At 44.3% G+C, this 24,203-nt stretch overlaps 1 protein-coding gene and 1 long non-coding RNA gene across 3 annotated transcripts in view; one reads left to right on the top strand and one right to left on the bottom strand.

Annotated features, from left to right (window-relative positions):
• Positions 1-24,203, top strand: part of ITGB6 (integrin subunit beta 6) — a 114,784-nt gene that overhangs the window by 22,190 nt on the left and 68,391 nt on the right. The window contains exons 2-5 of one of the 2 annotated variants that reach the window (XM_036996115.2): positions 20,655-20,707; positions 20,887-21,044; positions 21,227-21,302; positions 22,034-22,113. In XM_036996115.2, the coding sequence (XP_036852010.2) occupies positions 21,242-21,302; positions 22,034-22,113 (141 nt within the window). In that variant the 5' untranslated portion in view covers positions 20,655-20,707; positions 20,887-21,044; positions 21,227-21,241. Of the gene's footprint in view, positions 1-20,654; positions 20,708-20,886; positions 21,117-21,226; positions 21,303-22,033; positions 22,114-24,203 lie in introns of both variants that reach the window. The other variant, XM_036996114.2, reaches the window with a different exon arrangement.
• On the bottom strand, positions 930-11,054 carry LOC140850498 (uncharacterized). Its single transcript, XR_012133411.1, has 3 exons — positions 10,382-11,054; positions 10,175-10,255; positions 930-1,310 (listed from the first exon to the last, which is right to left on the bottom strand). It is a non-coding gene; the product is annotated as an uncharacterized lncRNA (long non-coding RNA).

Raw genomic sequence — 24,203 nt, 5'->3', positions numbered from 1 at the left:
AATTCAAACAAGAAATGAGGGTACTTTCTGACCCGGGAGCTCATCTCCGGAGGAAAAGCCCGGGAGTGTGGTAAGAAGGAGGCACGTTTCAAATGACCTTGAGAGAATCAGGGCTTTTCCCATTAACGCTCCTGGGAAAAATGAAACAATTCTACCTAAATACAACAGAATTCAAGGTAAAATAAGAAGTTAATGGAAAAATTTTACCCCTGTGGTAGACTAGCCACCCTCACTCTAGAACAGAGTTGCACATTTGGTTTTGTCCTGTTAATTGGAAATGTCTGTCTGTGCAAGTGTTGATATGGCAGCCTCTTGGGGCCCTTTGGTGTACTGTGATCATTACGGGTGCACCACTATGGCTGTTACCAGGAAGGCAACGTACCCTTTAGGAAAGGTATCAGTCTTTCAACGGTAGCTCCCCCTGTTAGAGGATTCAGGCTACCCCAAGACCCTGACTTGAGGCTAACCCTAACCCTTCACATGGCATATGGCAGCTGTGCATGCAGGTTTCCTAGAATACCCTCCATCTCGGAGACCCAGCACCTGGTCCCATGAGGACCTTTCCGGGCAGCCCTTGTTGGGTTTAGTCTTGCTTTTGGCTGGGAATATCTAACAGCCCTAGTGAAGTAGCAAAACTGAGGTTCTTTCTGTCAACTGTCGCTTCTGAAATTGTGGTGACTCATTTATCCCGCCCACCATCAGAGCGGAGGGTGCGTCATCAGGGGGACCGGAGAGGGCTGTCCAGCCCCCGAGGGCCCGGAGTCGGGAGTGAAAGGGCCGAGTCAGACCCGACAGGAACCAGCCAGAAGCCCTTGACCACACGCTCGGAGCTGAGCCATGTTGAGCTTTACATAGATTTAATCCAGTTTTTCTCCCGCTTTTCATTTTTATTTATTACTGCCCATTGAGCCAGAAGCAAAATGGTCAAAACATTTCCAGCAAAGCCGAATTTTCAGGGTATTTACAGTCAGCCTGCAAGCAGCAGGAAGTGGGATTTATAGCTTTGTATTACCAGGCAGGCAATTTCCCAAGCCTCAGCATTTGGAGTTGTTTTTAATTAAATAACTGTGAAGACTTTAATGGGACTAGATCTCTGGATCCCTGGAGGGTCTCCCAATACTTTGAGATGAGATCCTTAACCCAAAGGCATTTGCGTCCCTTACAGAACACGCAGTAGGTGGCCAAGGGCCAGCGGGAAGGGTGATCCCGAGTGAAGTAAATCCCTGGGAGGTCAGAAGGTCTGGGCAGGTGTGCGGAGGACTGTTGCAGATACTGCTGGACGGGAAGGAGGTTCTTGCAGCAGGACGTGTCTGCTCGGCAGTGAAGAATCGGTAGTGAGAAAAAGCATGGCTCCCTCTGCTTGCTTCCAACCCCAGCTCCGGGTCCCCACTGGCTAACCCTAGGTAGGTTACTTGAACTCTCTGAGTGAAGCTCCCCTACTTTTAGAACAGGGGTAACAGTAGTTCCGGGGGCTGCTGTTTAAGAGCCTTTTTTGCATACATTAGACCCTTTGCTTGCAGCCGTGTCCGGCTCCCATCTCAGTGAGAGGAAGGCCCAGATGCTCTCTGGGAGCGCAGGCCTCCCTTCGCTGCTGGCTCTCTCAGCCCATCTGGCTCTCTGTGCTCACAGCTCCAGCCAGGGGTGGTGGGCGGGCCCTGGCACACACAGCCCCCTGACCTGCTCTGCCTCCAGGCCTTTGAACTTGAACTTGTTCCCTCCCCCTGAAGTGTCCCCTCACCCCACATCAGGATCCTCCTTTAGAACCATTTGAAATACGATGTCACCTCCTTAGAGAGGACCACCCTGACCACACTGGCTAAAACAGCCAACTACACTTTGCCCAACACTCCCTGAATATTTGGTGCATGAAAAAGAGGAGGATCCCCGCTTGCCCCAGATGTCTCCCAGCTGTCGCTAGGTGGTTGTCTCCCAAGTCTGCAAGGTTTGTGGCTGTGCCTACAAGGAGCGGAGGGCTGCCACAGTCTCCAGTGAGGGTCTGTCGGCCCGTGTGCCCACCGGTCCACGTTCCTCACTCACAATTTCCTTCTCCAGAAGGCAACAGGAAAAGCTCTTTGGCGTCTAGTATGTATAGACACCAAGAGATGCAAACAGCAGTTAATAATGGGAGCATGTGCCTAAGGAAAGGGGGTCCACGTAGACTAGCAGTGCCCCTGTGATGCCTTTATGCAAATGAGAAGACACTCCCTCTTCCAGACACTATCTCCATCTCCTAAAAATATGTCATCATAAACAGACAAACCCACAATGTCAACAATGTGAACTGTGTTTACCCAAATGTCCTGCTATGCAAGTTATCCGAATTAAGTGAGTGGCTTCATTCTAGCAATTGGCACCGTGCAGGCAATCAGGAAACTTTGGCTTGTTCAATCAGTAACGTCTGTCAATGTCAGGAGCACCCTGAGCCATCTGGCCCTTCCCCAGTTCTTAGTCATTTGCGGTTGACCCTCACAGCTTCTCTTTCTATGAAATCAGAGCAAGGACATTGTGAGGGACACGAGGATCCTGCCTGGTTCCCACACCACCCCAACCCCCCTCGCCCAGAGCCAGCTGGAGTGGGAGGGGTGGGCATGAGGCAGAGGACAGGCCAGGGTAGGCCTGGTGCTGACCAAGGCTGGCAGCTTCCCTGTCCTCCACGCTCTGTACCAGCTCAGAGGGCTTAAGTCATGGTGCCCAGAAGGCAGGGGAGAAGCAGCCAGGCTGAAGGCGCCCTCCTCTCCCGTCCCACCAGGCCTAGTCTCACCCAAGTGCAGGCCGCCACTTCGGACCTGCAGAGAACCCTGAGGATGGACTATTGGCACTGTTGTGTTTGTTTTGTGTAAAGAAGGGCATTCCAGCTGTGGTGCTACGTAAAACCACATGACGCTGGGCAGGCTTTATTCGTGGAGGGCCAAGGTTTACCGCCTCTACTTCCTTCAAAAACCCCAAACACTAGGGAGCTCTGAGCAGATGCCACTGCCCGCTGCCTCCCACCAACCCTGCTCTCCCCAGGCCGCCCTGCTGCCCCATCCCTGCCGCTGTCAGGAGAAGCTGAGTAAAGAGTTCTCAGCCAGGGCTGCACTGCCCATGCGCAGGGCTTTCCACCCTGCACCCAGGGCATGGGGAGTCTGCCAAGAGGTGGCATACACGGAGACAAAGGAGAAGACGCTGACGGAGAGCACCGTCAGTGTGAGCCAGATCATGACTCAGAATGAAGTCGAGACGGGAGCAGCGGTGAGCCTGTCTGGAGTTAAAGGGGGAGGAATCGTGACTTGAATGCACTCAGTGTCAGCATGACACTGGGCAAGTGGCTTAAGCTGTCTTGACACTAAGCATCAGTCACCTGGTTTATGAAAAGAAAAGAATATCTACCTCACTGTACCAGTAATGGTCCCAGCAGGAGGCAGATATGACATCAGTTATCTCAACAGAAATAATTAAATGTAGAGGATTGTTGACTGGGTACAAAGTTGTGAACTAGGCAACTGAAAGGGTGAAAAGATCCACCTAAGGTATCACTGAGGCTGCAGCTGCAGGAACAGCTACCACCCTTAGGCCTGGGAGGAAAAAATGAAGGATCTGGAATTATTAACTCTCAGGAACTCCAGACGGGTTCCTGCAGGCCTGGGACGCAGACCTCTGAGGAGGGCACCGCTGGGCTGGCGCGGGGCTTTCTGAGCGGGCGTGAGGAGGCTGGCTCTGTGAGTGTTGGAAAAACAGCAAACTGGATTTGACTCTTGCTGCTGGAATGAACTCTGCCGCCAGGGTGAGGAGGCATTGCCCGGAAGACACCGGAACAGGAAGCAGGCAAGAAGCAGCAGGTCTCCTGCCCCCCGGCCCGATCCCTCAGCCCTACAGCCACCCTCTCACCCCTGTTGGCAGAGCTTGACATGACGCAGCTGGCAAATGCGGTCTGCAGAGTCCCAGCTTCAGCATCACAAAACAGGGTGCGGAGGGCTGGGCCTGGAGTTCAGAGACTAACTTAACCAACTGCCCATTCACAGCTGGGACTAAATGACCATCAGCTGCCGCTCCCTCCCATGTCCTACTGCACGTTGTCCTCAAGGTCAGGTGCAGCCAGGGGTCTGATGCTTTTATGCACAACCACACCGAGCCTCTACCCATGTGCTCATCTTTGCTAGTGGTTCTTTTTGTCCACTCCCTGACTCTCTCTTTCTCAAGTTCAATTTCTTTACGAGTTGTCTCTGATAAGGAAAAATTCTGAAATGTCCTAAATTAAGTGACATAAGGGCCAGAGAATGAGGGAGACAAGGGAAGGTGATCAGTCAATAGCCATGGGCCTTAGCCAACCAGAAACTCCACATTCCAGAATGGTCATTTCAACATTAAGCTAGAAGGTCCCCAGGACCATCACACCCCCTTGCTCATAACCAGTGTCTGACCATCACCAACAGCCATCCACAAGCCTTCACTAGGGACTAACCACCCATTCCAGGGCTTACCCCACTTCAAGTTAGCCCACCTTCCTTATCTGTAGCCAGTGTGAATTTAAAGAACTTTCTTTCCTTGAGGCCCCTCATAAATGTGCCCTATTTTTTGAGTCTGGCAGACAAGTTGCTGCTGTGAACTGGCCTTGCTGCTGGAGAAGCAGGAACTTCCTGTCCCAGAACTCAGTCCTTATCTGCCCAGCATCTGTAAGGACTCAATAAACCCTTTATTTCAGTAATGTCTTGGTCCCTAGAATTTTTGATTTGTCATCACAGATCTCACCTTCACCAAAAATGTCCACAAATAACTTTCTTCTACTCTTTATGCTCCTGAAAATACAGAATTATAGCTCTATGTTCTTGTTTTCTGCTTCTAGAATCATTGCACATTAATGGGGGAAAACACCTTGGGATTTTCTATTGTACACACACCACCTCTACTGGATTTAGGTTTGAGGAAATCTAGACCCAGGAAAAAATGAGCAGAGAAGTCACTAATTTATTGAGAGACTAAGTTAGGAAGAGAAAAAAGCATTCAGTCCTTGTTATGAGTCTTCCCCTATATCAATTTGTCTCTTTTAATTTATATGTTTCTCCAAGTAGATGATAATCTGCTTCAGGATAGGGATGCCTCATTATTATTATCTGTTACACAAGACCTTTGACATACATTATCTCTAATTCTAACAACCTGCAAGGTAGCAATTATTCTTATTTTACCAACAGGAAAACTAAGGGTGAGATAAGTCATGTTATGGGCCCAAATAGTCAGTAAATGACAAAGCCAGGGTTTATTGAATGCCTACTGTGGGGCTGAAAATGTGCTAATTCTCACTTAAAAGAAATTAAAATACAGTTTACTTAAAAAATAAAAGCCTCAACTTTGACATTGTTCATGATAAATCCTAAGTGCATAATATATTCACAACAATAGAAATTCATGTAAAACAGGCATTGTGGCTGATATACTGGGAAAGATTGAACTTGAACTTAGCAATTAAAGATGCACAGGATATGTATGGCCTAAGCAGATGTGGCAGGTGGCAGCAGGCATTTCTAACAAGGATAAGGGTTTGAGCAGAAACTGGTAAAAATGGGTTGTTCATACATGGGGGAAAACCTGTGCAGAAACCATAGTTTTCACAGGAGAGTTGTGCACTATAAGTTGTAACAGTGGGTTGGGGCAAAGTCATGGGAGGCTTTGAATGCTGGGTTAAGCTTTTTGGATTTTGTTCTGCAGGTTATGGGGAATTGCCAGATGGTTGACTGATGAAAGTTGTGGTTTAGCCAGTTGGGTAGCATGTGAGTGAAGGAAAAAGGACTGAGAGATGAGGGAGAGCCCAGGGCACGTGGGCTAAAGACCACGGAATCACCTGCTCTAAACTGAGAAGCTTGGCATGGGGGTGGCTAAGTTGGCGGAGGTGAAAACCATATTATTGGTAGGCACAAGAATTATTACTGTTGTTGGTGGAGGAGGGAGATGAAAATTGAAAGGTAAATTTTTTTGTTTCTTGTCCAAACACAGTCTGGTTTTTCTGAAACGGTGTATGGTAGTTAAGGGTACAGAAGCTAATGGAAACACTTCCTTGAGCCGGGGGGGGGGGGAGATTCTGTTCCCTGAAACTGAAAAAGGAATCCCATCCTACCTGTTACATGGCCTTCAGTGGTGTACTTCTAATGGGTGTTCTTTATTTCACTCTTCTCTTTCATAAGTAAGTCCACAGGTCGGTGAGCATCCGCATGAAGCTAAACATGTGCTCCTTTTGACCTGATGGCTTTCAAGTTTATGATATCTCTTCTTCGCATAAATATTATCCACACCTTCATTTTTTCTATTTAATTATTTGAAAAAATAAAATGAAGCCAATGTGTTTAACAAAATACTCAATTTGTTGCCTGTAACAAAGATGGCACTGCTCCTGAGATGGCAGTTTGGCCCATCTAGACAGAGCTATATGCATAGCTTACGTTAAAAATGTTAATTCATCAGCTGTTAAATGGAAATTCAAGTATGAATCACCACAGGTATTTATTTATACCCTTGTAGGCATAAGGGTGAAAACAGTACAGATTGAATAAAATTTGGATTTATGATATATACATAATTCAATGCATTAATCATAAGCACAAGATTCTTTAAACCTTTCCTTAACTTTTTGTTTTCAAACCTGGAATCATTGTTAGAACTCCTCTATGGTTCTTTTCAAAAGTCAGGGTCTCTTTTCATTTGGGAGTTCAGAAAGATCTAGAAGTATTGGCTTAACCAACATCAATGGTAATCAGAATTTAATACATAACTCCCAAATACAGTACAGAACCTTATTCTGGAACCCCCAGATCATGTTTGTTTTACCTTCCACTGGGCCAACTTCTACGTTTAATTGGGTTATCCAGGAATAATGACGTGGCCTACGTCTGTATGTCTGATGTCTCAATCTCATTTCAGGGATAAAAGGATGAAGATTTCAGTGGGTTTTGGCAGGTCTAGAAAAAGGGTCTTTGGTCTGCATAAGTAGTGTCTTTTCTTATTTAGGGGTTCTGCAATTTTTTTGTATGGCACAGACCCCTTTGAAACCTATGGATCCTTTTTCAGAAAAATATTTTAAAATTCCTAAAATAAAACACAGAATGATTAGAAAAAGAGCCAATTAGATTGAAACACAGCTATCAAAATACTGAAAATCAAATTTATGTTATAGTAACACATGTACCTCTTTATTAACACTTTAAATAACAAGGCTCAGTGGCAGGTCTAATGACTACTATGATTTTGCCACAGTGATAAGTGTTGACAACATTTTGAGGTATCTGCTATAACTATAAAGTGGTAAGAAAAACGTGTGTGATTTCTTTTGGCGAGAGGAATATGACAGCAGTTTGTTGTCTACCTTCATAATAGAAGGAAATGTTTAATTTCAGTCTGGAATCAGTGCAAATGAAATGCAAATTTTGCCCCTTCCAAAGTCACAGACCTCCTCCACCAAGTTCTGATAGTCAATAGACGTCAGATTAAGAACATGTATATTAAAGATTGTTCCTAAAGTAAAAGGTAAGCTCTTAGTGCTTATCAGAGATCATGGGGACACCTATCCAGGCAATGGGGAGGTGACCCACTGTCACTCTGGTAAGCCACCCACGGAGGTTGCTCAGCCCCGTAACTGGCACCTGGCATCATGCCTTACTCAGAGTGGACACTTACTTCATGTCTTCTGATTGGCTGTAGGAACAAAGGATTGCAGGGACAACGGAGTGGGGCTGGACTCAGCTCTGCAAAGGCTCTTTCTGCCCTAACATTTATGACTGTCTGACAAATGCAGAAGGAATTCGCTGAAGCCAGCTCAGAGGCCGGTGGCTGCCAGGAAGTGACCTCAGGAGACAGTGTAGGCAGCAGGAGGTGGGGGGAGGCGCAGCAATACAATGCAGGGGGTGGAGCAGGATGGGGGTCGAAAGCTCAGCGGCAAATTGCAACTCTGTCCCTGAGATGAAGACCCTGATCAGAAAATGGAGCTGCTGCCTGCACCGACCACAGAGGGTAACCAAAGGGCAGAGGAACAGCTGAAGCTGCCCAGCTGCTTTTTTTTGATAGTATGTCTATCAGCATGGGCAACGGACAGGAAATTCATTCCATCAAGATCCTGGCTCATAATTCTCTTGATGAGGAGATTATTTGCAAGCGTCAAGTCTTTTTGTGTTTCTGATGAGTATCATTAGCCGAAAGGGTTGGCTTAGGGGGCTCCCTGCCCGTATCCCCGGCGAAAGGAAGAAGAGAGGCTGATTCACACAGCCTTGTAGCCTTCCCGGCTGGACTATTTGAGAAACTAAGACCATAATATAAAGCAATTGTTAAAGTTAATAATTGTCAAATAAACTAGACACAGATGAATGAGTTCATTTCAAACCAGGCATTTACCCAGGTTAGCTCTCTTGTGTTAGGGACCTTGTGTTGTACAAAAGAGCTCTATTTTTAAAACATGCCTCATGTATCAGGTACCTCATGTAATTTTATGTCACGTAATCCTCACAACACCTCTGAGGGCATTCCTAGCCCCTGCAATGAGCTAAAGGTTGTGGGTCACACTGAAAGATAGACCACTGGGAATGTGACTGGCAGAATCTTATCTGGAAGAGGATTTTTGCAGATGAAATGACGTTAAGGATCGTGAGCTGAGATCATCCAGATGATTTGGAAAGGACCTAAATCCAATTACAAGTGTCCCCGTTGGAAGAGGAGAAGATACAGAGAAGAGAATGAATGCACAGAGAAGGCCCTGTGAAGAGAAGGCACTGGAGTGATGGGCCTACAGGTCAAGGATTGCCACGGATTGCCACGGATGGCTGGCAGCCCCCACCGCTGGGAGAGGCGCAGAGCGGATTCTCCCTCAGAGCCTCCGGAAGGCAGCGACTCTACCAATCCCTTGATTTCAGACTTGTGGCTCCTGAGCTGTGAGGGAATACATTTCTGTTGTCTCCGCCACCTGGTTTCTTCCTGGATCAATTTAAGGCTCTGAGAACCAGGGAACTATTGTTCTATTACTGAAAACTGTGCATGTGACGAGTCACTGCCTGGAGAGGAGGACCTGGGTCAGGCATGCTTACCGCTCTGCTGCCTGGACTGACAAGGATATGAAATAATCCCAGTTGAAGTAATACTTTTATGGTGGCAATAAATTTACACAAAAGTTAACCATATGCCTGGAATCGTATTGCCTGGATTTGAGGCCAACTTTTCCACTTAGTAACTATGAGACGGTGGGCAGGCGATTGACCCTCTCCTAAGCCACATTTTTTTTCTCTTGTAAAGTGAGAAGAATTCAAGAGCAGCCTAAGAAGATGTGACAGCAGATAAACAGTGCTTTCCCGTTCGGGATTCTTGGGCAGAAAAAAGACATTAACTAAAACCTAAGGAAATCTGAACAAAGTATGGACTATAGATAATAATAATGTATCAACATTAGTTTATTAATTGTGACAAATATACCATGTTAATATGTTACTCACAGGAAATAATAGGGAAGACTGAGTGTGGGACATATGGGAACTCCCTGTACGGATCTAAAACTTCTAAAATGTTAAGCTAAACAGTATATTTAAAGTGGAGAAAATATCAGTACCTCACCTCGGTGCGATAGAGACTTAGAACAACACAGTACAGTGTAAGAGCCATTGTTTGCTATTACTAGGGCTACTATCGGGGCCAAGAAATTCATATTTGCTGTGTTTCATGAAGCAAGCTCAATAATCTTTTTTCAAGTAAGATAATGCTGTATTTTAGAGTAAGTTTATCTGAAAGGTCATCGGGACTGCAGTTTGTCTCACTCCACAGCTACATAAAGCCAAATGAGGTCACTAAACCAGCTCTCATCCCTCAGTATTTCTTGGTTTTTAGATTTTCAAACTGTGATTTCTGACAACCATCCTACTAGTTGTATGCAGTTCAAACCTAGCTTGCTTATCTGAGAAGCAAGGAAAAAAAATACTTGCAAATATCACTTTGAAATTTGTCTTCATGCTTTTTAAAAATCTGCTACTGGATACAGTTTTTAAAAACTCCTATATCCTATTTTACCCTTTTCTTGAAAAATCAAGTGGAGTGAGTTACAGTGACTCTTTCTTTGCTGTTTTGACATCCCACAAGGTAGACAAATTACCCATTTCTTATACATTCATTTAGGTTCCCATCCCCCTGGAAGAATAACACTTTCATTGTTCAAGAATGACATAAAACTAACCATTGTGAGAAGGGTGGCATCAAGCACGAGAGGAGACCCAGGTGCAAGCCGATTGCCCCACCTTGCCTGAAGCTCTGTATCCTGAAGGCGTGGGAAAGCAGAAAAGAAAACAAGTTTGGAACAAAATTTTTGCACCCGTTCTCACCTGCGGAGATGCTTCCTACCCAAAGAAGAAAATGCCATTGTCTTAAGGGAACACCTCTCGACCTTTCGTAAGCAGGACGGGCTGGTAGACAGATGGCAGCTTGTGGTTGGGCTGCTGTGCCAAAGAGAACAAGCACAGGGCAAGCAGCAGGGGCCCCTCTCCCCAGGGGGTTGTCATAGGAGAGCAGCGCACAGCAGGACGGCGTCCTTCCACAAGAGAAGCCAGGCAAGGCCATTCAGTACTAAATCTGGAATACCCGAGCTTTTTCAGTAACCACGGTCAAGGCCTGGGTTTGACTTTAGAGATGTATGAGTCACCACTACTCCAAGTACTTGATCTGAACTCTCATCTAAACAGAACTGCCCTCCGGACTGCCCTTAGAAAGTGATTTTTCTCCAGGAAAATCCACGTTAAAAGGTCTTTGAGTTGGACGATGCATTCAAACTGCAGCAGGAAACAAATGTTTTCACACCTGGATTTTCTTAGGAAATCTGCTATACCATTTTTTTTTTTAAATTTGCTTCTGGGTCTTCATGACAGCAGGCTATGTAAAATTTCATAAAATTTTCAGTAGATATATCCTCTCTCCTAGCACTTCTGAAACTATATTAGGTGAACGTGGATCTAGCGGTGCTAATGAGTACATGGAGATAAAAGCCTTTCCCTAAGCAAATACTTTTTTGTTGAATTGTTAAACAAACGTAAGCAATTTCCTTCACTGTGGGGCTTCTTAAAGTGGTAATAGGTTAGTGTACACCTTGACTTTCTAGTAGGAGAGATTTGAAATCTGTATTAACTAAACTATAGGAACATTTCAATATCAGGGCAAGGACTAACAACTCTCATCAGAACGGATTTTGGAAAATAATATTGATACATTATTATCTAAAGTCCATACTTTATTCAGTGTTCTTGCTCCAGTGATAAAAGTAAATCGTTCTGCTGGTTAACATTTAATCCTATCTTCCTATAATCTCTGCTGAAAGTTTAGGCCCTAAGCCATTTCAAAATTAATTTACAGCACGCAACTAATGTCAGATGATACACCAAGTCCTGGACTGAGAGCAGGCGGACAACTGCATTTTCCATGTTACTGGGCATTGCTTTGGTGAAGCACAAGAGATCATAATTTCATCACTTTCTAAGGAATAGTTGCTCCTCCTGCTGTAAAAAAGCCCTCCCAAAATATCTACAGCAGATATTTTCTTCTATTAAAAGACAGGAAAACATTTTTTCATTATGCATATTTTTCTTAGAATTTTAAAACCTTGAGCTCCTGGGTATGAAGAAAATTATTCACTATTTTTTTAAATGTTGGAACTACGGTTGAGTTGCACTATGCGTGGGTTGCCACCCTGTTACCCTTTCCCCTGCTACCTGGCGTTGGGCAGGGCCGACCTCCAAGCACAGCTTCACCCAGGGTAGTTCTGAGACAACAGGCTGCAGGGCAGGTGAGTGATTCTCATACTTCCTCAAATGAGTCCCTCACATCTATCAGTTCACTGGAGCCAATTTTTGTCCAAAAGTCTCTATGCTCAACAATGTATAGATTCATTACTTGTCATATAAAAATCCCACATGCCATCTTTAATTAAATGACAGCTGAATTTGCTTTTAAAAGGCTATTCTTTTTTCTCCTCTTCCCATTCCTGAAACATTATCAGGTATTAGAGTAAGTGGTTGGTAAGCCTTTATAATGAGTAGGATGTTTCCATGATGCTTATTCCTATTTGATTTTGTGTCAATTTACTGATAGGATTCAGTTAGTGGCCATCAGCAACCATCAGGAAAGCTCCTAAAATGTAATAAATCCTCCACAGACCCCCTCAAGGAAATTCCTCAAACATAATCACTGGCCACCATTTCTCCCAGCTTTTTAAAGAATAACAACCTTCCCTACTGCTGCAGCTGCATAAATTGCATCTTTAAGGTCAAAAGAAGTCTGAAATCTTTCCACTTTTTTTTAAAATTAAAATATGCCCATCTCACCTGCTTTCTTACAGTGGCTTAATGAGGACTACATTTTAAAACTCTGTTAGGGCAGATTCTTTTGCTACTGAAACACACCCCAGTAGCCTCCCATGCAGACAGGGGGGACTACAAGGCCATGGGGGCTTTTCCAGGGTTTCTTGTGCTCCCCGAATGCCAAGCCATGGAAATTCAAGAACAGAGATGCCAGCTAATCTGACTTTCACTGGACTGAAGGAACGTTAACAACACAAGGCACGTAGACGGCCTCACCAGAGTGCACTTGCCTGCATAGTTCTGACCTTTTCTGACCTGCCACGGAAGACCTTTTGCACAGTTATCACTCCATGGGTTACGTTGCACCGATAGTATACGAAGTCTCTATGACATGTCTGGAGAAACCTGTTGGGGTTATCAGGCAGGGCCTCCATTTCCCCTGGAGTCAGCCTTGACCCCTCAAATTCTGTCCTTCCCTACAAGCAATCCCTTTGTAAATCCTGTCTATCTTGGAAATAGATTGAGAAACCAATCACTTCTTGCTATCTTCCTTGCCCCGGCTTTCATCATCTCTGACCTCAACTCCTGAAACATGTTCTGGTAGATCTTCCTTCTTCCATCCCTGCAACTTCTAACAGTGGCTCAGTGATCCTTTCAAAACAGAAGCCACAGCACGTCCCACCAGAACCCCATAAGCATTTCCCCTCTCACTCAGAACAAAACCCAGAGTCCAAACCATGGGCCACAGAGCTGCCTTATGAGCTCCCCAGTGCCTGTCTGGCCTGCATGCTGTGACCTCTCTGTGCTCACCCACTCTCTCCACTCCAGCCTCACCAGCCACCTTGCTTGTTTCCAATCACTCCTGCATGTGGCTTCCCCCTCACTTCCCTAGGGCACTGCCTCTTGCCACCACAGCAGAGGTTTCTCTGTCCACACCACCTCGGCCACTCTCTGACTTCTTACCATTCTTTCTTTTTCTTAGCATTTATCACTGCCTGGCATCTTCATTGTTTGTGTGTTTATTGTCTGTGTCTTCCATAGGAATGGAAGTTCCATGAGGCAGAGACTTCACTGGCTTTAATCAGCACAGTGTTCCCAGGACAGTGCCTGGAACATGGTAGGACCTCAATAGGTATGGGCAGAATGAGTGAGTGAGTGAATGAATGAGTGAGAGCCTTTTTTTTACTACTAATGCCACTGCCCATTTCAGCCCAGAAATAGTAGATGGTGCTCATCAGAAGAAATATTTTCTTAAAACCAAGGAATACTAACTCTTGGTTAGACTACTTGAATTATCTTTCAAAAATAAAAGAAAAATGAAGGCTGGGCAGTTTTGTGAGCTATAAAAGAGCTTTACAATCAATGCTTATGTTTGTTCACATGAAATTCTTGACATGGCATACCATTTGCTTCATAGATAAGAAAATTAGGGCATAAAGAGAGAGTCTGGTTCTGAGTCAAGTCAGAATGAACTCGTATTTGCTGATATGTCATGAAATACCTTGTCTTTGGATTTAGCCCACAAATGACAGAACAGAAGGAGCTCAGTTTTTTTAGATTTCAAAACAATTTCTGAAACCTGAGGTAAGTGAGTTTCTCAAGCAGGCCGATCATACAAGATTTAAGTAGGAAGTTGCTAAGTGAGAAGTGACTTCTTTCAACTTAGCAGATGGCTGATGGCTGGGTTCCAAAGTGGGGTGGAGGGTTATTGCGACTGGAGGACCAGGAGTCACTCCTGGGTCATCCCCTCACCTCAGGAAGGCCCCATTGCCACCCTCTCCTGGACGCAGTGCCCAGCCAGCTCCCCAGCCAGCCACCTTCCCTTGCAGGGCTGGGTAACATACTTGGTTTCATTTGGTTTTAAGAGCTCTGTACCAGACTTATATCAGAGAAGGAGTGAAAGAGGATTGTGCAATCCAGGGCCCCCCTTTCTCGTCTTGGTTTTGGTGGGATGAACACTAACAAACTAAAGAGGAGACAACTAGGGGCAGAGCTAGAGCTGCAACAAGGGGCCTAGGGATCGAGACATGAACATATTTGAAGGTGCCTTGGAGAATTTCACTTCTTGCTGACAGCTACTTTATGGTTCTACAAGCAACTCTTCTCTACCAGGAGGCAGTCCGCATGGCGAAGCTAAGCTTGGGTTGCAGGGAGTCATCTGTCTCCAGGGCTACGGAGCAACCTTCGGGAGGTTACATAGCTCCTCATACCTCAGTTTCCTCATCTGGTAAATAACAAAATAGCCCCTACTTCATAGGGGTATTGTGAGAATGAAATAGGGTAATATTAAAATGTTTCACAGTACCTGGCACATGGATGTGCCCAATAAACACAAACCCTAGTGAAATCAGAGGGGGTTTTCCATGCAATGGATGAAGCCTCAGCCCAGGCTCCTAGCCTGTGCAGATGCCTAGGAGTAGCTAGCTGGGAGCTGCAGGTGGCTCCAAACGGAGGTGGGAAGCCAGATTACCAGCAGGAAGCGTTTCTAGGTAGGCATTTCTGGTGAAGTGAATAGGCAGATAGCAAAAAGAAATCTCCAAGACAGGAATCTCCAAGTCTTCGGTAATTTGTTGTCATGGTTGGAGTTTTTTCTTTCCCATTTAAAATAAATATTCACTTGGATGCCTAATTTATTTCCAATTTTGCATCCCTTTTCTTAAAGAGGACCCCTGCCTGCCCCCAAATCACATATTCATTAGGCCCCACAAATTCTGGATTCATTCCAAATAGTATAATTAAATCTTCATCATAATTGTGAAAAAAGGATATTATTATTATTTCACAGTCTGGAAACTAAAGTTCTGAGAGGTAAGTATGATCCCCAAAGATATACAGTAGGACCTGGCAGGACTGCAGTTTGAACCCAGGTCTCTGGACGTGCAAAACCTAAGTTCTTCCCACTATGCCTAACTTCCTCCCACTGTGGTTAATGTGAAGACTTCAAAAAACGAGCTCCAGACTCAAACAGATACTTAACACCCATGTTCATAGCAGCATAATTCACTAACAAAAAGGCAGAAACAACCGAAATGTCCATTGAAAGGTGAAGAGATAAACAGGATGTGGTCTACCCACACAACAGAGTATTATTTAGCCTTAAAAAGGGATGAAATTCAGATATACACTACACTGTGGGTGAACCTTGAAAGCATTAAGTAAGCCAGACACAAAAGGCTGTACTGTATAATTCTACTTATGTGACTTACATAGAAAGTCAAATTCATAGAGATAGAAAACAGAATGAATGGCGGTTGCCAGGAGCCAGGGAAATAGGAAGTTATTATTTCATGGGTATAAGGTTTTTATTTGGGATGATGAGAAAGGTCTGCAGATGGATGGTGATGCTCGTTGCACAACAATGTGAATGTACTTAGCGTCAACTGTACAATTAAAAATGGTTACAGTGACAAAGTTTATGTTAGGTATATTTTAGCATAATAAAAAAAATAAAGCAAATCCCAGACTAGAATACAGCCTGGGTCACAAAATGTTTCTCTAGTTCTCATTGCATTGTGGGCTTTATGCACTAAGATGACGGAAAGCTGGTATACATCTTTCTTCAAAGGAATTTTTCTGACAGTCTTGAAAAGTAAAACAAAGGTATCTATTTCCAGATCACACACTTCCCAAGTTACACAAACCCACAAGTCTGCCACCGCGTCCTGCCAACAGCCAGCTGTGCGGGGTCCCACACCAGCGCCATCAGGGCCAGACCCAAAGACGAAGCACCCATTTGCACCCATTCCCACTGTCCACTTTCAGTTACTCACTGTGAAATGTCATAGCAAGGCAGCTGGAGGCAGACTTGTCACTGGTACTTGAAATAAAGCAGGTGACATGGCCAGGCCCTCCTCAGAGCTGACAGCCATTAGTGAAGTCCCCAGGGTTCAGGCTGACTCCCAGCCAGGCTTACTCAACGTTTACTTGCCCAGGAGTGTTTTGAGGTGCCCTGGGGCTGGCCGAGCTGGCCCTACATTGTCAGTCTTTGATGTGGGTGTGGATGGGGCTGGGAAAGAACCAAGCCAAATACAGCGAGTCAGGTGGATTCACATGGCTTCCCAAAGACCGGAGCCCCTTGCAGACGGCCCATGGCTGAATCTCAAAAGCAAAGGCTAGTGGTAAGGAGGTGCTGCTTCCCTGAGCTCTGAGATGCTCCGTTGCTGCATCTGCCCCCCAGCTCAGACACTTTGAAAAGGCTCCAACCCTCAAAAGGCCTCAGAGCACCCAGCCTGGGGCTCTAAGCAACTGGGATGGTAGGATTCCATCCTCTGGTCCTGACCAGCCTGTTTGACTAAGTCATGGTGTGACTTAGGATCTCTTAATTGTAAGGAATATAGAGACTCCCTCAAGCACCCACAAGCAGTGGGAATTTGTTAAAAGAACACCCTAAAAGAGACAAGGTCCTTGGAAAACTCAGGCAGAGCTGGGCGTTGGAGAAACCCAAGGAAGGGCATCTGGGATTCATAGCACCTCTCAGCCTGGGCCCTGTTCCTTCCCCTTGACAGAGTGAGGCTGCGGGTGTGACTCTCATGTTCTCCAGTTCATGTGGCTCCGGGGTCCTTCTCTGCTGCTTTTCCTACTGATACTCCCAACCCGTCACTCATCCTCTGCTCACCGGGGTTTCCCCCCACCCTGTGCACCTTTCTCCTGGGAACTGTAATTCCCCTCACCCTGACTCACTCTTGAAGAATCCTGTTCCTTCCACCCTGGTGTCCTCCCTTGCTAGCTTCAGCTCCCATTACCAAACCCCTCATTTTTAGTCTGTATTTCCCAGCTCAAAATCCATACATGAAGAAACAGGGGTAATTCTGGGGGGTATTTGGGCACTTACGAGCAGAATGCAAAGGGCTGTCTTGGAGAAAGTCTTCAGGAAGAGGCCTACAGACACCAAAAAGATGCCCCGTCAGGCACTGATGTCTGTGCTGAGACCGGGCAGTGAGCCAAGGTAGCAGCAGTTAAACTGAAGGGGTACAGTTTTCATCTGGGACACTTTTATGGGCTGTTGGCCAGCTTACAGAACAACCAGGGCCCCTGCCTCCCCAGGGGTGTGGGCAGGTCCTCTCCAGGAGAGGGCACCAGGCACCACATCGCCAGGTGGCAAGAATGTTCATCTAATGCCTCAGAGCCTGGCACACATTATCCAAAGAGGTGCCGAGGTGAAAACCGAGTGGATGCCTGTTTTCAGGTAGCATTGTTCTACTTCTCATTTTCTCTGAAATTCTGCTCCTTTTCTCTGTCCTGCCTTTTAAGCCTTTTCTCAGTTTCCATCAGAACCCAAGCAGGAGACACCTTTCCCTCTCCTAACTGCATTACATACCTTCCAAAGCCATTCATTCGCTTCACTCATCTGTTTACTCTACGTTCGTGTGCTACCTGCTCTATAACAGGAAGGAATCGACATTGGAGGGGCTGCAAGTGGAGACAGAGGACATAAAGCAGTGCAATTTGACTTTGGGGACTGGGAGGGAAGTCTGCACACGATGGAGTACGGGACTCTTGATTTATGCACGGGGTCAACCTAGGGTCTGGAGTTCCCCAGGACTGTGTTGCTCTGCCCACATCCAGTAGGCAGAAGGGCATGGAGATGGTCTGGGAGTGGTATGCACCACTCCCACTCATATTCTATTGGCAAGAGCTAGTCATTGGGGTTCCCTTAACTGCAATCAGCTGGACAAGGTAGTCTAAATGTATTTCCAGGAAGAAGAGATTTTTGGTGACCGCTAGAACCTCAGAGAAAGTTTCTAGGGAGTGGGCAGAACCTAGAGTTGTGTGGGCATCCTTGATCCTAGTTTATCCACAGTGTCTGACAGTGGTTGCCAGGGAGGTCAGCGAGCAGACAGAGCAGCAACGGTCAGTTCACGGCCCTTCAGGCAGTCTTGTGCAAGGCAAGATATTATCTTCCAAAATGAGATTTGAAAATTGCATGCTCAATCTGTAGAAGAAAAAGGTGGATTTCAAATAGGAGATTATCAAAAACTATGAAGGGCCTGAGATTTTACTTGCAAGGTAGCAAGTTAGCTCAACACAGACGCATGGCTGCTGATAGCAGCATGCGCTGCCTGGGTCAGAGGGAAAGGGCTGTGTAATTCACAGCAACAGCAGTGCCCAGAGGGTCAGTACTTTCTCTCGCCAGCTCCTGAAGGCCAATCCCCACAGGGTGACACAAAGAGGCAAAGGTGGCATCTGCACTTGGGCTGGGCTGTGTTACCAGAGAGGAACACTTGAGTTCAGGGAAACTGAATCTTTTAAAGTGGACAATAAGCGTGCCCTGCTCCTGGTTCTGGGGGAAGATGACACTATCTCTATCCTCCAGGGCTGGAAGCAATTTGCCCTTTGCCCTACAGACGGACCCTATCTCTGTCTTCAAAGGCTGTTCACTTAACAAACATCCTTGAAAAGATAATCCAGAACAAAGGTGGTGAGTGCCTCTGCCTGCAAGATGGGCAAAAAGACAAGCTCTTTGGGGAATTGTCCTCCAACAAAGAGGTTTCTTTTTAGCGAGGGGAGTTTTTTGGTGGCAGCTTTCTTTTCTGGATTCCCTTCCTCCTGACCTCTAGAGACTGGCAGGCCCCAGGGCTCAGCCCTCAGAGGCCTTCCTTATCTACACTCCCTTCCTTGGGAATCTCATTTAGCTTCCCATCTTTAAATGCATACTGATGACCCCAAATTTACAGTTTGTACTTCAACACTGCCTACACTTCCAGACTCACATATCAAACTGTTCATGTGGCATCTTCACTTGTTTATCTTCTAGAAATCTCAAACCAAACACATTCTTGAGTCCCATCCGCCACAAGAAACCTCATTCTTCCCCAGAGTAACCCTCTCAGGAAAGATGATCACACATTCAGTTGCTCAGGCCAAAATTCTGTTTCTTCCATATCCATGTCCAATCCATAAGCACATTTGTCTTCAAATTATTTTCTGTATCTGACCAGCTCTATCCTCCTACATCCCTAACATCCTAGTCCCAACGACCTTGTCTTTGTCTGAGACAATAGCCATGAATTTCTAATTGGCCTTCCACCTTCTAAACTTGCCCTGGGTATTCAACCTCTACTGTGGTCCGAGTGATTCTTTAAAAATACAAGTTAAATAATATTTGCCTGCTTTCAACCTTTCAATGACATTCCAAACACATTTGGAATAAAATTCAAGGTCAAGACTATGTATGATCTGACGTCTGCCTCTAAGTCTGCCCCGTGTTACCCTCCTTCTCCTTCTTGCACTCCACTGTCCTTGAAACCGCCCGGCAGGAGGCCATCTCAGAGCCTTTGCGCCTTGTTGCCCAAGTCATTTAGGGCTCTGTCAGATGTCAGTTCACCAGAGAGATCCTCTCTGACTTCCCTAACGCGCACCCTCCCTACCCCCTGATAGTCTTTATCTCTGCCTGACTTTAAGAATCAGCCTCCTCCCTCTGCTCTCCAGCCTAGAATATATGCTTCATGAGTCAAGAGCCTGGCTTTGTTCACTGAAATATCCTTCTAGAACAATAGCTGGCCCAAAGTAGATGCTCAATAAATATTCATTGGTTGAATGACTGAATGAACAAACGGGCAGCTAATGTTAGCTACAAAACTGGAGGCAATATTAGGACACCAATACTTTGTGCCTCAATCTTTCTTCTTCAAGCTAAATCAACTGATTTCATGTAATGTATTTTAAGGCATATGTTCCAACTCTTTAATAATTGTCATTTCTCTCTTTGGGTTCTTGCCATGTACTTTCAGCTTGTGTGTGATTGAGTTCAAAATTGAAAATACCCTTCTAGGAAGCTATACTGTCTATAATTAGTTTTCCTCTCTTTACAGATTTCACATGCTTGCCTAGAAATACACCTTTAAAAGATAATCTCCCAGGACATATACCCAGCCACAGAGAAACCTGTCTAAAGTCAGAAAGTTTAGAAAGTAACAAAGTGAATATTGATTCTTACTTGCTTGTAGTTTCTACAAACCCCCAACACTGTCCTACATACACTGGCAAAAATATATATATAATCAACCTCATGAATTTAGCCACAGATTGCATATATTTAAAATTTGTTACTTTTTCATTCAACAAAGAAATACCTCCTCTGTGTGAAGTGGTGAGCTAGAAGCTGGGACAGTACATGGGGAAGTGTACTTGGACCTTATCTGGAGGAATAGGGCACCATTATTTTTATTTCCATTATTGTTCATGGGCCTTCTAATTTGGGCCTAATTTACTTCTCAAATATTTTATTTATTTCCAATCTCTCTTTTTAATTTAGAATTCTGTGCTTACGGAAAAATCTTTCATCCAGTTTGAAAAACAGGGTAACACGGTGTTTCCCCTCCTCTATCCTGCCTTCTAATTTGACTGTAAATTAATGATTTTATTTTTCAGAGTTCATTTCAAATCTCTGCAGAGGATTTAACAATGGAATACCAAAATTTCAGGTATTTTCCTTTAGTTCGTTTTTAAAAAACCCTCCTTACATATAACTTATGTACTTGTGCTTTATCATATTTACTGTTGTTAAATGAAAATTATTTTGAAACAACTTTAGGTCATATTTCAATTGCTCTTTTGACATTTCATTGATCAATATTTCACTAAAGATATTAATTTTCTCTAGGATGCAGAGAGACTAATAGAATTTACACAAAAATTCCTGCTGAATGAATTTCCCCACCTTCTTGGTGATTGTACACCTGCCTTCCTTATAAGGAGAACAAGGAAGTAAATCATGCTGAAGTTGCTTTTAAACACAGCTTTTCTTCTTTACCTGTCCAGGTAGCCTCTGTTTTCATTTCAGTCGTAATGAAAACTTTTTAATTTACATCTCAAGTTTCTTTTCAAAGCAGTGTAAGTAGTATTTACAATTTTATACTTGAAGAAAAATAAAAGACTTTAACAATGTTCAGCTTCGGTCTTGTAACGTTGAAGGTAATTCATTTTTTGATCTGTCTGCACAGCGAGAACTGAACCGAATGGGGATTGAGTTTCTCTGCCTGTTCTTTCTATTTCTAGGAAGGCATGATCACGCACAAGGTAAGCCCTAAGCTCTCTCATATACTGCTTTCCTGGCATATGCTTGACAAACCTGTCATTTGGTTCAGAAACTAGGGCTGAAGTCATTTTTTACTTGATCTGTTCAATTGCCCTTCTGCCATTGAACCAACACTCTAACGAATCACAGGCAGAGACAGGGCTGTTCCCGCAGTGAATGCTCTAGGCTTAAGGTAAATAAATACAAAGGTTGCACAGGCATTTTGATGAGGAGAATTAAACAGCGTTACTATGCACTAGGACTTCTTAATACCTTAGTGACAACCATTTATGGTAACTTTTCTAGCTATTTCATTGTACGGGTCTTTCACTTAGGAGTAATAATCTTGAGAGAGAGAAAAGATTTATTTTTAAAATAAAAACAGTACATTTAAGAGAGTAGTATTTTTTAATGGATGCAGATAACTTTAAAAAATTAAAGGGGATGACATTGAATGGGTATAATAAATATAAAGAGCATGGGTTTGTGAACATTGGGATTTTTTTTATATTATGAGAAAGAAGAGAATGATCCTTTTGGGCTAATAAAACATACATATTGTCAATGTGGTAGTACAAATATAAACATTTAATGAATTTCTAACAATTAGAGGACTAATCTTTGAAAACTAAAACTTTGATATTGCTTCTTCAAGTACTTTAAGAGCTGTAAGTTTCGTACACTTGGTGGCCGGAGTGTGCTGAATTCCTTGTCTTGCTGGGTTTAAACATAGGTGGCTGCGCGTTGGGAGGTGTGGAAACCTGTGAAGACTGCTTGCTCGTTGGCCCTCGGTGTGCCTGGTGCTCTCAGGAGGTAAAACAAGTGACTTTAGCATGTGTGTAAAAACTGCAGTTACACTTAGTTCATTCCATCAGAGATCATTCTGACCGTGTCCTGCTTTCTGTGAGGTTGTAGGAGTGGAATCTTATAGCAAAAGATGTAAGCTTTGGTAGATCAAAGTGTCAGTCATGAGATTACTTTTAAAAATGATGTGCAGAGGGAGTGAATGTCAAATTTTTCTGAAAAAGACTTGACTCAGGATCCTTTATTGAGCCTGATTCCTCCTATTTTAAAGCCATTTCTAACTGGCTTCATGGAAAATGCCAAGGCTCTGGGTAATCAGAGATCGTGGAGATGATATTTTCTAGGTTTAAACACACATTTTGACTTCAGTATCAGAGTTGTATTCCACCTGGGAACCAAGATCCATTCGGAACCACGGCTCAGTGCTAAGAGAGGTGTTACAGGTATGGGGTAAATTTTACTGTTCAGATATTATACAATTCCTTTAAAAATTAACGTTTTCATGAGCTTGTTACCTCTGTCCCACAATCCATACAAATCCCGAAACAGACATTCCTTATCTGATCGAACCACAAACTATGTGAGAGTATCGTAAGGGAGTGGGGAGATACACATCTTAAGTCACTGCGTCCTGTGACACTACAGAGCCATCAATGATTCTTGGTGAGAAAGACCTGCCTTAGCTCGTTCTGGATTTAAAACAGCTCTCTACTGCATCTGGTAAGGAGAACCTAACTGCAAATCAAAGCATACAAATGCTAAGCATACAAGTGCTTACATGAGTAACATTTTCGAAGGGGAACAAACCTGGATACCCTACTCAGCACCAAGCTGTAGCTGTTGAAACTCAGATTCCAAGTTGAATCTGCTTTTTGTGCAGGAAGGCCTCACAGACAACAGAGCACAAACCCGGCTTGCTCCGCCACTACGGCCCCAAATGATGGGGCACAAATAAGTGTGATAGAATGTTATGCTTTTTTGAGCTCATGTGTCGAAAGCAGGTTTGAGAATGAAGAAAAAAAAGCCCACATTTTTTTTTGACAGTGACTCCCTGACAAAGACAAGTGTTAGTTTCATGCCACACACAAAAATCAATCTAATGCCCATCTCTAGACTTTTTATTTAAATGCCTTTTTTAGCATTCATTTAAGAGAGCATCTTAAGTTACTACTGAGAGCTTTAATTACATAAAGTAATGCTGTAATATATGGATCAGGATAATCCTTGGTAGCCAAATTATTGTCAAATTTTAAGGTCAGATTATTTTAAGAGATCATTCTAAGAGTAGAAATAATCATATCAGTTGAGGCAATTAGAGCAAAAAATAAATGAGGCTTCTCCTTAGAGCAGATAAAAAAAGGTCCTATGTAACATCCCCTCTGAGAGTTTGACAAAGACTGTGACTCTGGGTGATGCTGTGTTGAGAGGGATTCTGAGGTTTTGTCAAACCATTGTTTGCCTTGGATACATCACGGGAAGTTACCGAGTCCTGCCACCCATAGTGCAGGACCTCAAACATCTACAGCCTCATTGATAAATAACAAATTATATCCTTAAAAATCAATCGCAGAAGAAATATTACTTTCCTAACTGGTGAAAAAGCAGGTGTAGTTTAGAATTCTAAGGGATGTGAAAAAATAATATGAGTTTGCTTTTCTCCAAGTATGACAGTCGTTGGGCCTCACATTCAACTGTGCCTAGAGCCTCCCAGATCTAGAGCAGCCTCGGCTCTCAGATAAGACAGGTATTTATCTCTCGGCTCTGTTTCAAGTGCCACAGGCTGCAGCAGCCACGGCTCTGCCTGGAAACCTTCACATCACTGGCTCCTGCTACCCAGGTAGATCAGAAGGGGACTTGGACACCCCGAGGTCCTGCACGTAAGGGCAGTCTTCTATACCATATTCTTTTTCATTTCCCTTCCCCATCTCCAAGTCTTGAACTGGAACAATTTAAGATATTGAGTTTGAAGTCCCCAAGAATTCAACATTAGTGAAGTGACGCTGTAATGTAAGGATAATGCATCCATGAATTCAACCAGGACAGAACTAGGTAGGAATCTGTCACAATCCATGCTCTCTGGGTGTGCATAGAAAAGGCTC

The sequence above is a fragment of the Manis javanica genome, chromosome 7, assembly GCF_040802235.1.
Source record: "Manis javanica isolate MJ-LG chromosome 7, MJ_LKY, whole genome shotgun sequence".
Classification (NCBI taxonomy): Eukaryota; Metazoa; Chordata; class Mammalia; order Pholidota; family Manidae; genus Manis; species Manis javanica.
Note: the sequence above shows the minus strand (reverse complement) of the source record. Positions and strands in the feature narration are given on the sequence as shown.